Source organism: Suillus clintonianus (genome assembly GCF_016758775.1).
Source record: "Suillus clintonianus strain FC179 chromosome Unknown DEU56scaffold_1, whole genome shotgun sequence".
In the NCBI taxonomy this organism is placed as follows: domain Eukaryota; kingdom Fungi; phylum Basidiomycota; class Agaricomycetes; order Boletales; family Suillaceae; genus Suillus; species Suillus clintonianus.
Genome location: NW_024539225.1, coordinates 1,419,137 through 1,431,169, shown reverse-complemented (window position 1 = coordinate 1,431,169; position 12,033 = coordinate 1,419,137). Strand labels below are relative to the sequence as shown.

Sequence of the window (12,033 nt, the reverse complement as noted above, 5' to 3'; positions counted from 1 at the left end):
ATAAGAGTCTCGGATACACGGTACTCCGAAAATCCCACTGCCAGCATTGAAGTTGCGAGTCTTCTTCTCAGGGTTTTAAGGCTGTCCTCTTGTTCTTAGTATGCTGGCTACTGCTCTTGCGAGAATGTCGCGTAATGGTGTTTCAGCAGCTTTTGCCAGGACAAGTGCAGTTGCCGCTCACATGTCCACCAGCACTCAGGCAGTGCCATTAGAACAAGTAAGTTCTTTGCATGTACCATTCTCATCAGTCTCTTGAGAATCGCTCTTGCATACAGCTGGTGCTATATGAGTCGAACGGCGCGACGCGCACTTATGTCTTGAACCGAGCAAGCAAACTGAACGCTCTCAATAGTGACATGTTCAAGTCACTGAGACCTCAACTGGAGGTGAGAGTGCCAGACCTTTCAAATATGCATGTGAAAGTGCAGGCTCTTACAAAAAAAATATTGGTAATCTAGCAATGGTCAAAGTCCGACCTATGCAAGATTGTTGTCGGGACAGGTATTGGCCGTGCATTTTGTGCAGGAGGTGATATTGCAAGTGCGTTTCAGCGCTCAAATCCACATGGACACTTGCTGACAATTTCGCACAGCTGTACTACAGCATTCACTGGAAGATGATACTCGTTCAAAGGCTATAGAATTCTTCAAAGACGAGTGAGTCATTGAATCATGTTCCGTACCGCTTGAATAACATATCCTACAGATTTGAAATGAACTATATCTTGTCTGCGTTGCCGAAGCCATACGTAACCATCTTGGATGGTATCACAAGTTGGTGTTTTCGTTCCGCACAGCATGCATAGCACTGACATCTCCAGTGGGCGGAGGAGTCGGACTTGCTATTAGTGCTCCTTTTCGTGTTGCAACGGAGAAGTCGCTATTTGCTATGCCAGAAACCAAGATCGGTTACTGCCCCGATGTCGGAGCAAGCTTCTTCTTGTCCAGGATCGACGGCGAAATTGGCACATATCTTGCCCTGACCTCAGAAACTCTTGCCGGCAGGGAAGTCTTGTGAGTAGGAACAAATCTTTTGCCGATAGGGCCGCGGGCTCATGAATATCGGTAGTGAACTAGGATTTGCTACCCACTTCGTATCATCAAGAACGGTGCCCAATCTGTTGAATCGTTTATCTGATTTGGAGGACCCCTCGTCTGCCGTAATTGATCGGACCATCGAGGACCATCACGCAAAACGTCTTCCAGACGAACCGGTTGGCAAACTGACGGGCCGTACGCGCCAAGCCCTTGACTTTGCATTCCGGCATGATACAGTTGAGGAGATCGTGGAAGATCTCACTAAGTTGACCTCAACCTCGGATGACACGGTTGCTAAATGGGCATCGGACACACTAAAGACCTTGTATATGCGGAGTCCGACTAGCCTCAAAGTAGCGTTGGAAGCGGTCCGACGAGGAAAGACGATGACACTGCTCGAGGCTCTTCAAATGGAGATGGGTATTGCCACAGCTTACTGTGTAAGTTTTTGGAATTGGTGATTACGTTATGTGACTTGTTTGACTTGGAAAATGCAGAGCGGAGCAAGTTCCGATTTCAAAGCAGGAATAACCGCGGTCCTAGTTGACAAAACAAAGGGCCGCCCTGCCTGGTCTCCTTATCAGATCAATGATGTCACAGATGAGATACTGAGACGATTCTTTGCGAGCAGCTCCAGCTACCTTAGCGCCGCGCCTACCTTGACACCACCAGACTTCCTTTCGAATGTCAAACAAAACCCGATGAAGTTCGCTCTGCCAACTGAAGACGCCATCTTACAGTTTGTCAAAGCCAGGAAAGATCTCCCCCTTTCTGATCTACTGACACATTTTGATAATCTTCACTCGGGCAAGCAAGGTGTCGCAGAGAAAGTGGTAGAGGTAGTGAAGCGCCGTTGTGATGTCATTGGTAATCAGGGCTTTGAGGTAATTACAAAGAGCAATAGCAATAGTCATAGTCTACTCCCGTAGTTGCGGCACAGTATACCGTCCTCGATAATCATTGCTGTATATGTTTCGCACGCATGCAATTGTCACCATGTCGTCCGCAACGCGGCGGACCGGAACCGTAGTCTAATTCTTGGCGATGACTGTTTGAACCTTGCCCTTCTTCCCTAAGGAGAAAAGTGTGCGGTCAACATTGATGTTTGACGTTGCGCAACGCGCAGCTTTTCATTATACGGCACGGCCACTACACTAACTTGAAGCCAAGTTGCCAAAGACTTGTGATGAAACAATACGACCGATATTAGATAAGATTAGCTTACTTAATTATATGGGAGAAACTCCACAGGATAGCTAAGTCGAGATTACTTATTTTTGATGTTTCTTGCTGTGTGATGGTGATACCGTGATGTGACTCGAAATGCGCCTCCGAGGATTGCTGCGACGTCCAACAACGAACAACTTTTCAGTAATAATTGCCAGCGTTCACACAGCAAGTCACCTCAATTAATCTCTCCCATACGAGCTGCAGAATGAAGGGCGAGTTTTGCCGCCGGGAACCCCGTTTCTCACTCTCCACAGCAACAAAGTGTAATGCGGAGGATACATGTACTTTGGAAGTCGTTAATCCGTAAGTTTGGACACTGAGAGTTGTTCTTACAGTGGAAGCAATACATGGTTACTGCGTCGTCGCTGGGTGACTCAAGTTGCAAACGAACTTTGCTAGATCTCCCCATCACAGTGCCTTGGAAGCGCCTTGGAAGCTGGTTGAATCTTAGATCCAGGCTGTGAAGATCAGCATTGGAAACGAAACATCTCACCAGCGCTCCATGCGTACCAACAGGTAATAGCCTTACGTGTAATGCATGTGTTCCTTCAGGAGCTATGCACCCAAAGGGGAAACGTATAGGATCGTAGCAAGATGGTGACACTCATGGGATCAATGTCAAAGGTTCCTGAGTAAGATCCCTACCAATTGGCCAGACTCGACAACGAATTACAAGGAGTTCACAGGACTGATAGTAGCACCGATAATGATCGGGGTTTCGTGCCAACACCCCGCAAGTTTCGGTCAACTCCTGCCTTGCACGAAGCTCCGTTAGTTCTCACAGAGGCGTACGCGCCCAGTGATGCCGTTTGGGCAATATCGGCGCTGCCGATGCACACATCAGTGCAAGCACTGTGACTAGGTAACCTTGAATCTCGATGATGTGATCTAATCGAGGACACGCATTGGTAGTTCATGTATAAAAGGTCTCCGCGTCCTCTGTCTTTCGAAACACAATAAATTACAAGCCTGCGACTCCATCTTCGTTCATTCTTTCGCAATGTATCCAATCGACCTCCTATCCCCTTCTCATCTTTTTAACAATGTCGTCTCGGTGTTTAACTCTGTCCAGCTGCTAAGCAGGAAAGAGGCACCGGGTGCACAACCAACTCTTGCCGATTTTGACGTCAATATCCAGACGAACACAGGCTTTCTCCCAGATAAACCCATCCCCCGACTCCCAGAAGCTTACAGCGCATGGGAGAATGCGCTGAGTCGCGCTCAGGAAGTGCTGATACTCGGGGAAAACATAACGGAGGAAGATGCTCAGAGACGAGCTGACGGTGAACTTTGGAGATCACAAATACGAGAGGTCAGTAATATTGAAGTAGAAGGTTCAAACAAATACTCACATTCTACACAGCTCCCCGTGATCAGCATCAATGATCTTAAAGCAGACAAGCAATTGTTGCGTCGCGCACACAAAGTTCTTGCCTTCCTTGTTCATTTCTTTGTCCATTCGATACCGTCGGACCAGACGGCCGGTTCGGTACTTATTCCCCGATCCTTGGCGACTCCTTTGCTTGCAGTATCGGAAATTTTGCGCATGGCACCGGTGCTTACATTCGCCGATACTGTCCTCTGGAACTGGGATCTCATAAACCCAGAACTTCCTGTGACCATCGAAAACATGCATTTCGGTGTTGAGCTCTTCTCTGGAACGGAGGACGAGCGTAATTTCTGGTTTGGTAACGCAAAAGTGGAGGTGCTCGGTGTAGAGATGCTCCAACTTTTCAACGAATACCACAGTCTCCCCAATGTTTCCGATTTCGCATCCGTCTGCAAAATCAACCGGCTCTTGACCCGCCTCGTAGCAATTCTCGACCGGGTTGAAGAAACCTTGACGTCCATGCGAGATCTTGTAGACCCATCTGTGTTTTACTGGCAGGTGCGGCCTTGGTTCAACGGAAGTGCCAGCGGGCCCTCCTGTCCAACATGGATTTTTGAAGACGGTCCTGACGCTTCCACACTTGACCTTAGCGGACCATCGGCTGGTCAAAGTAGCGTCATGCATGCGCTCGACATTTTCCTAGATGTCGACTTCAAATTGCAGCAGCGTCGGTACCCAGCTCCATCAGAGTCAAATAAACGGGCGGATGTTGGATTCATGGAGAGGATGAGAAGATACATGCCGGGTGCACACAGAGATTATCTTTCCCATCTTGCGAACACCACTCGTCCCCTTCGAGAACTCGCAAAAAGCACACCTGCTGTGAAGGAGTCATATAACGCAGCTGTGTCGGCAGTCAGGAAGTTCCGGGACTCCCATATACGAATCGCATGCTTATATGTGGTCTCCATGGCACGATCAACGGCGATACCGGTCGGATGCCCCGTATTTGCGATGTTGCAGAGGATGGAGCGACAGAAGAATCAAACTGGACGCTCGACTGGGACAGGTGGTAACGAATTGTCATTGCTGCTGAAGTCTAACCGTGATGCTACTGCACGGGCAGCTATAAAGAGCTGAAGGAGGAATTGGACAGACATGGGACAACAACAGAACTTACCTTATAATCATAAACACCACTATTCTTCAGCCGCAACCACCATTCTATTATCCGCATTGGACAGCGGGCAGGTATTTATTCGCCGAGATATTGATACCGTTATTTTGTGTAGCCCTAGACGCGCTTTGAGCATGATACACTCACATTGTAATACTTTACCATATTTATTATCGATACAATAGCAGAAAAGTAGTCACGGCGTCAGGCCAATGATTTGCTGTAGTAGTTTTTCTTGACAAACCAAATTTTTTCGACAAAGAGATAGCAGGGTTCGCCAAGACCATTCGATTGGAAAGCTTATACTTGGAAAGCCGGACACCCGTGCGGGGCGCACCTGAAATAGGCCAGAGTTCATTTATCGGTTTGTAACAGGGCCGTCATACGGTCTGATTCGCATCTCCACCATTACGATTATGATGATAATTCATATCAGTCTGAGCCTTGAGTGTGACCTGAGGGGGCCTGACGGTGGAAGGGTGGAGCGGAAAAATGACAGAACCGCTGAAACGATACGCTGTGCGCGGAAGGTACAGATATTGAGCGATTCTCGAACCCGGAAGGGAGGTTTGAGTGACCGGGGGGGTGAGTATGATGATAGCCAGCTAGCATGAGGAGTCACCATGACATGCCGGTGACTCATAAAAGTCGTCACGTGACATGATCGCAAGCAGGCAAGGGCCGTAGTACGCGAGACTAAGTACTTGGTACTGATTCTATGCTATGCTAGACACTTCCACCCAACTCAATACTATTATCTGGGTGGTCGACTAATGCTTAATCTTAATGATTGAATGAACCGACCACGGCAGCAAGCTTGAACTTTGAATATTAGGTAATGAACGCGTTGGCAAACTGGTGTCAACAAACGCTTTGAGGGGCGCGTTACTTTCATCGCGTTTCCTTTCACATTCTTTAAACTCTGTTGCCATGTCTCAACTTTCATCAGGAATCTGTCGTCGGCTCAATGAGGCTCCTCAGGACGAGATAGACCAGCTTGCTTCTGGCCATACCGTGCAACTGCTTTCTATTAAGAAAGTGGCCCCCACACCAAGCTCAACAACCGCAACCGACAGGTATCGCATTATCATTTCCGATGGCGTCCACTTTGTCCAAGCGATGTTAGCTACTCAGCTGAATGATCTCGTAACGACGGGAGACATAAACAAAAACACTGTCGTCATCATTGACAAGCTGGCCTGTAATTTCGTGCAGGACAAAAGGTGAACAGCTACTGATGTCATTTATACACCTCCTTTAACAATTCATCTAGATTGATCATTATTCTTGACCTCCACGTTGTATCACGGAATGAAGAGAAAATCGGGGCTCCTACTGCCCCTCCTTCCACCTCCGACGCCCCTGCCCCAGCTGTCGCACAGGCTGCATCCTCATCCGTTGCTTCACCGATAACTTCTTCCTCTACTGCTCAGGCGAAGCAGCCCCAGCCCCGCACCGGCCCATCCGGCAGAGGGGGCAGGTCAGTGTACCCCATTGAAGGCCTTAGTCCTTACCAGAACAATTGGACCATCAAAGCTCGAGTCACCCAAAAATCTGATATCAGGACTTGGTCAAATCAACGTGGAGAGGGGAAACTTTTCAATGTCACACTAATGGACGAATCCGGCGAGATTCGTGGTACCGGTTTTAATACAGTTGTCGACGAACTATACGAAAAGTTCGAGGAAGGCAAAGTCTATTACATTTCCAAAGCTCGAGTGAATCTCGCAAAGAAGAAATTCTCGAATCTTCAGAATGATTACGAGTTGAGCCTTGAGAAGAACACCGAAGTTGAAGAGGTGCGTACCACTACATCACCTCCGAAAAACTAGACTTATGTTTTTATTAGTGCCTGGAGGCCGCTAGTGTGCCTATGATGAAGTATAACTTCGTGTCATTGTCTTCCTTGGAAGAATTACAGAAGGACCATACTTGCGGTACGTGCTTCGCAATTTATGCCATGCTTTCTCACGTATAGTCTATCACTACCAGATGTTATTGGAGTTGTCAAAGAAGTTGGCCCCCTCAGCGAAATCACATCGAAAGCGACGAACAGGACAGTAAGTTATTTCATGATTCACCCGTCAGTTATCTGGGGATTTAAATTCGGTTGAAGATTCCGAAACGTGATTTGACCATTGTCGACACATCGCAATTCTCTGTTCGCTTGACATTGTGGGGAAAACAAGCAGAACAGTTCGCGGCCGACGATCTTCCTGTCGTTGCGTTCAAAGGCGTTAAAGTTGGTGACTTTGGAGGTATGAACTTTTTACGTTCATTTTAATTGGAACTCATTCCATCAAAGGTCGCACTCTCTCCATGGTCAGCTCAAGCATCATGTCAATATCGCCTGATATCGAAGAAGCACATTTGCTACGGGGATGGTACGATGGTATCGGTACTGAAAAAACATTCCAGTCGCATACGAGTGCTTCATCCGGTGCCTCCTTTGGTGGTTTCAATCGCAATGAGATGCGCCATCTTAGCGACGTTAAAGAGTCGCAACTCGGCATGTCCGACAAGGCAGAGTTCTTTTCCACTCGCGCCACCATTATGCACATCAAGAGCGAAAGCATATCTTATCCTGCCTGTCCCACTCAAGGTTGCAGCAAAAAGGTCGTTGAGGTAGGCGACGGATGGAGGTGCGAAAAATGCGACAAATCTTTCGAACGACCGGAACATCGGTATGCTCATTTGTCTTTCTGTGTATCAAATCCTAATTTGATTATCAGATATATCATGTCGATGGCAGTGGCCGATTGGTCGGGTCAGGCGTGGTTGCAGGGCTTCAACGACGCTGGTCTAGTCGTTTTCGGGAAGACCGCAGATGAAGTTCTTGAAGCCAAGGTCAACATAAATCTCATGAATGTTTTCTTGATGTTTACGATCACATCTAGGAACGTAACGAAGCAGAGTACAACGCTATCATGGCACAGGCCAGTGGCGTCACATTCAATTTCAGTTGCCGTGCAAAGCAGGACACATACAACGTGGGTCTTTCTCATCCGTTACTCCGTTACACGTTTGAGATAATGAATGTATTTCATAGGACACAACTCGTGTCCGCTACGGGATATCGAGAATCACTGCTCTCGATTATCGTGAGGAAGCCAAGCATCTCGTTGACCTTCTCAAATCTTCATGGGCTCAATGATTCTTTCGTCAATATGTCTATTTCGTGTACATTAAGCACTGTCTACTTTTGCTTCCCGTTAGTGATAAAAATACAGTAACATTTGCCAAGTAGCTGAAATGAAACCGATCCTATTATCTGATACGGAGCGCGAGTAAATCGTCAAGGGGGATCTAAAGGATAATGATAAACCCTCCGGAAGACCTGCCAAACAACACCAAGCCCTTCGAGAACTGTGTCTACCGTCTGTTGTGCGACCGGGGGAAGATCCATTTTCAAGGGCCAAGTAAAGGGTAGGACGTCGATGAGAGAAAGCGAGTTCTCATCTGAAGTTGAGGTTGGCGTGGGTGTGGGTGTGAGTGAGGGTGACATTTTTTCCGTAGCTGTTCCCGATGAAAGGGGCGATGGAGGCGGGGAAACCAAGGAGCTTAGGGCGGTATGCGCTCTAGAACCCTCCATCACTGCCGGCGGTATTGAGTATGATGTTGATGGTGTGGTCGAGGCTGTTGTGTAGCCAACCGAAGGCTTAGCGTGCGGAGGCGCGTAGATAGTCGTGGCAATGAACACCGTCTCGATCGACACCGGAGGATGATTGTGCCGATCTGGATCACCAAGTGGCGTACGTCGATCGAGGGAGTGCCTCATATGCCTGAATTCTGCTCCGAGATTGAGTAGCACCATGAGAACAAGAAGGGCGGGCGCTGTCCATATCAAAAATTGAAGCAGTCTCCCCAGAAACCGGCCGCTGATGTGAAAGCGGTGAACATGCGGCTGGGCCTTCAAGGATAGTGTGGGGGTGAACATTTCTTCCAATATGTAATGGACCAATCTGCTGCCCTGTTTAGATGCGTGTTGGTGAGCGAGGTTTGAGCGTATAGAATGTGCGTCTAGGCCTGTAATGCTGTAATGAGTAAACATCCAGATATGCATATTCACTACAATTACCTGTTGAGGATTCCACGGTAACTTCAAGTTTGCCAACAGGGATCGTGAACGTGGGCAGCAGTATGCCCACGTATCCGTCACCCTTGGTTTTGTCTTTGCCTCGGCGGAGACCGTCATTGGAGGTCTTGACAAGATAGTCGATCTGAACGTCCCCGATGAGATCGCCCACGTGAACCCTGACCCAGGCGACCCAACTCTTGCTCCCTAACTTATCAAGAGAGGATGACAAGTCGATATTTGACCCCTCCTCGTGCTTGGTAGATGCGCTTATTTCGAACCGGACAGGCATGCCGTCGATACTCACGCTCGCGATCTCCACAGATGGCAGCCCGCAATCCTTGGATGACGCGTTGTCTGCATATGCGAGTCCAAATTCCATCCAATCTGTGTCCATTTCACATGGAGCTGGATGAGATACCCGAACAGCATACGAGTCGGTAGGTGTTGCGTACTCGAAGAGCAAGGGCGTCACAACGACCGTGACGGAAGGGATCATGAGGGGACCATCTCTTTTTCGTCTAGAGAGGGCGCCAAACATTGGAGGGAGAGATACTCCAGTTGCTACACGGTTCATCCCCGTCGGCGTGCGTGGTCGACTTGGAGAGCGCCTTATATTTTCAAGGGTATCATCTGCTGTGGAACTGTGTCTTGTTGGAATGAGCGATCTTGAAATGGAGCGTAGAGCAATACGCCCTCCGTCAGATCCACAACGCGTTAATCCTCCACGCTGCAGGACAGTCCTGCGCGTCTGCGCATCGCGGAGGTTGCCTGATATGTTGTAAACCTCCACCGTTGCAGCTTCGCACTCATTGCGGATGATCGTCGCAATTGTTTCTGCATCTGCAGCGAGCACGGAGAATCGGGGCAAGACGATAGGGATGGGATCAGCTTCTCCATCTGGGCTCGCGTTTGAACCCGAGGGGTGACCGTTGAAAGCACGCGGACGGGATATGATGAGGATTGTGCCAGTGATGTTGAATGTGAAGACATTTTTTGATGGAGGGAGTATATCGTTCATGTTGACGTGAATGGTCAACGACGTTGGGGGATGAGGATTGCTCTGTACATCCGAGTTCGCACGGCTGCGTCCTTCCGACGTCAGAGGCATCGAACTGATAGATGACAGAGTCCCCGAGGGTGTCAGAGAAGTCGGGGAACTCTCGAAAGAGTAGTCTGGCAGCGAGTCTCCTGGCAGAGGCGCACGCAATAAGGATGAAGTCGAGCCGGCCGAAGAACTCGAGTCATGTCGTGTTGCAGGCGCAGGCGCTTGAAGGCGCGAATTTGACGCAAATTCCAATGGCGACGTCTGAGGGAATTCCAACGAAGCTTGTCTCGAGACCGGTGTCGACGGGGGATTGATGTCGAAGCCCGTATAACCGGTACCTCCCGCGACAGTCCATGTCGGCTCTTCTGCAGGAGCCCAAATGACGTCGGATCCTCGCGCCTCCAGCCCCACATCCATACCCAGCATCGTTGCCACACCAGGAAACCAAACACCTTTTGCCGTTCCCTTGTACTCCAGTCTCATCAAGATCCCTTCCCTTCCACTCTTGGGGTCTGTGTCTTTTCCAAGAACATGACACGTCATTTCACCCTTCACCTCCTTTACTCCTACGCGCCGCCGGCCATCTTTGCTGTCTATGGTCTTCATGGGTGCTGCCCAACGAACACGAAGACGATCGGCGGAGGGGAATGTGCCCAGGATAGCAATACCGCCAGAGCCTCGGTCTGTATAAGCGGAAGAGTCAGACGATTCATCATCTGCCATGTCTGCGTAGGACCCTGATCGCGAAGGGCGACTTGTCGTTCGTGTGACGTGAGGCTCAGACGTGAGCTCCCATGCGCCGGGATCCTCTTCTGCAGAAGAAAGAGAGGCAAAGGAGGCGGACGTTGTTGTAGAGCTCGGAGGGAAAATGCGAAGCCTAACATTGTTGGACAAACAACGCGGAATGGGGATAGATATCTGTATTTACGAAGTACTGATAAGATGAAAATACACTCCATGAAATAAAACGACATACGAGGAAAGGGGCCTTCGGGGGACGACAAATATAAGGAACCCAGAGATCTAGACCAGCCATGAAATGCATGTTATTACGCTCTCCTACGGAGCCTCGACGCATCTTTGCGGCAGAGAATGTCGAAACCCTGATTGCGCTGTCTTCACCAAACCGTGGTGGGAATTCCTTGGGCAGGACGTAGGAGATGTTGTACCCGCTGACAAGGATGTGACCAGTGTACTTGTCGTCCAGAGGCGGGATTGCAGTGACGTGAGATGTCGATGTAGAAGATGATGCACGGGAAGCAGGACTCATGACAGAAGCACTGGACGTTGGCAGACCAAAAACCGAGAGATAAGACTTTTGAGAGCGTGCCGGTAGATTGAGAGCGCGTGCAGTGTTGTTCAGTAACGGAGAGGTCGTAGAGGAAAAATTATAAGGAGCAGAGTTAGTGTCGGTTGGGTGGACTTCCGAGCCCAACATCTTCAGGTTTCCCTCTTAGATAGTGAGGTGAATAGGATGAACAGAAAACCGACGATGAACGCTTACCGGGAAATAATGGTAATGTGGAACCAGGAGAAACAGCGTCCATAGGTATTGAAAGCTATTGATCGTCTTCAGCCCACTCGTTTTAATTGACTGCGATGAACATACCTTGAGATACATCTTGATTGCAATGCCATCTTGACCCTGCTTCGCTTTGCCTTCGATAGCAAGACGTGTCACGACGTTCAACTTTGATTGTTGGGCAGTCGCCGTGAATGTATGAGACGATGTATTCGCGGAGAGCGGTGGACTGATTGCACGCGCATGTCGCGATTGCGCGGACGTATACATGGTATTCGCGTGTCTTTCTGGCAATGTAGCGCGATATGATGGTTGATGAGCGTGTTTTGATGTCAATAGCGCCTGGTGAAGCCTAAGAAGCGGAAAAGTGAACCAAAGACAGGATCTGCTGTCTTATATAGCGCGCAAAGAGGCCTGAACAGGTAGCCTAGAGGCCTGCAAGCCGGTTTTGTTGCTGTGCAAGAAATGGAGAACAAAAAACGGATCAGTCAGCGGGAAAGGCGCGTTCAGTTGCCACAGACGCGTTGCCGGTTATACACAAAAAGGGCAAAAATCTCAATTTGATTCCAAGTCATACACAACAATCACCTACAATCACTTTTATGGACGACACT

The 12,033-nt window shown here is 49.0% G+C and overlaps 4 protein-coding genes across 4 annotated transcripts; 3 read left to right on the top strand and 1 right to left on the bottom strand.

Annotated features, from left to right (window-relative positions):
• The first annotated feature begins 33 nt into the window (after positions 1-33).
• On the top strand, positions 34-2,129 carry DEU56DRAFT_765031 (3-hydroxyisobutyryl-coenzyme A hydrolase). Its single transcript, XM_041350963.1, has 8 exons — positions 34-217; positions 276-386; positions 459-540; positions 593-656; positions 706-773; positions 821-1,013; positions 1,069-1,477; positions 1,535-2,129. Exons 1-8 carry the CDS (start codon positions 101-103, stop codon positions 1,964-1,966), a joined length of 1,476 nt encoding a protein of 491 aa, XP_041215965.1. The 5' UTR covers positions 34-100; the 3' UTR covers positions 1,967-2,129.
• Positions 2,130-3,267: 1,138 nt separating this feature from the next.
• Positions 3,268-4,737, top strand: DEU56DRAFT_867515 (Indoleamine 2,3-dioxygenase; the record flags this gene model as incomplete). The annotated part of the gene is made up of 3 exons (XM_041355431.1): positions 3,268-3,321; positions 3,406-3,579; positions 3,631-4,737. 3 exons carry the CDS (start codon positions 3,268-3,270, stop codon positions 4,735-4,737), a joined length of 1,335 nt encoding a protein of 444 aa, XP_041215964.1.
• A 967-nt stretch (positions 4,738-5,704) lies between these two features.
• On the top strand, positions 5,705-7,928 carry DEU56DRAFT_722468 (uncharacterized protein; the record flags this gene model as incomplete). The annotated part of the gene is made up of 9 exons (XM_041347731.1): positions 5,705-5,997; positions 6,048-6,573; positions 6,624-6,711; positions 6,767-6,834; positions 6,891-7,032; positions 7,080-7,458; positions 7,507-7,621; positions 7,672-7,764; positions 7,824-7,928. 9 exons carry the CDS (start codon positions 5,705-5,707, stop codon positions 7,926-7,928), a joined length of 1,809 nt encoding a protein of 602 aa, XP_041215963.1.
• A 110-nt stretch (positions 7,929-8,038) lies between these two features.
• DEU56DRAFT_23610 (uncharacterized protein) lies at positions 8,039-11,948 on the bottom strand. The gene is made up of 5 exons (XM_041345225.1): positions 11,507-11,948; positions 11,402-11,456; positions 10,874-11,349; positions 8,853-10,815; positions 8,039-8,800 (listed from the first exon to the last, which is right to left on the bottom strand). The coding sequence occupies exons 1-5, from the start codon at positions 11,687-11,689 to the stop codon at positions 8,070-8,072; spliced, it is 3,408 nt and encodes a 1,135-aa protein (XP_041215962.1). The 5' UTR covers positions 11,690-11,948; the 3' UTR covers positions 8,039-8,069.
• Between the last annotated feature and the right edge of the window lie 85 nt (positions 11,949-12,033).

Bases quoted from the DNA above. Each gene is read 5' to 3' on its own strand.
- DEU56DRAFT_765031 (XM_041350963.1), top strand. From the start codon at position 101: ATGCTGGCTACTGCTCTTGCGAGAATGTCGCGTAATGGTGTTTCAGCA. The intron at 774-820 runs GTTGGTGTTTTC...TGACATCTCCAG, and splicing joins CATCTTGGATGGTATCACAA to TGGGCGGAGGAGTCGGACTT. The intron at 1,014-1,068 runs GTGAGTAGGAAC...GAATATCGGTAG, and splicing joins CTTGCCGGCAGGGAAGTCTT to TGAACTAGGATTTGCTACCC.
- DEU56DRAFT_23610 (XM_041345225.1), bottom strand. From the start codon at position 11,689: ATGTATACGTCCGCGCAATCGCGACATGCGCGTGCAATCAGTCCACCG. The intron at 11,457-11,506 runs GTATGTTCATCG...GACGATCAATAG, and splicing joins CAATCAAGATGTATCTCAAG to CTTTCAATACCTATGGACGC. The intron at 8,801-8,852 runs GTAATTGTAGTG...ACAGCATTACAG, and splicing joins TACCGTGGAATCCTCAACAG to GCCTAGACGCACATTCTATA.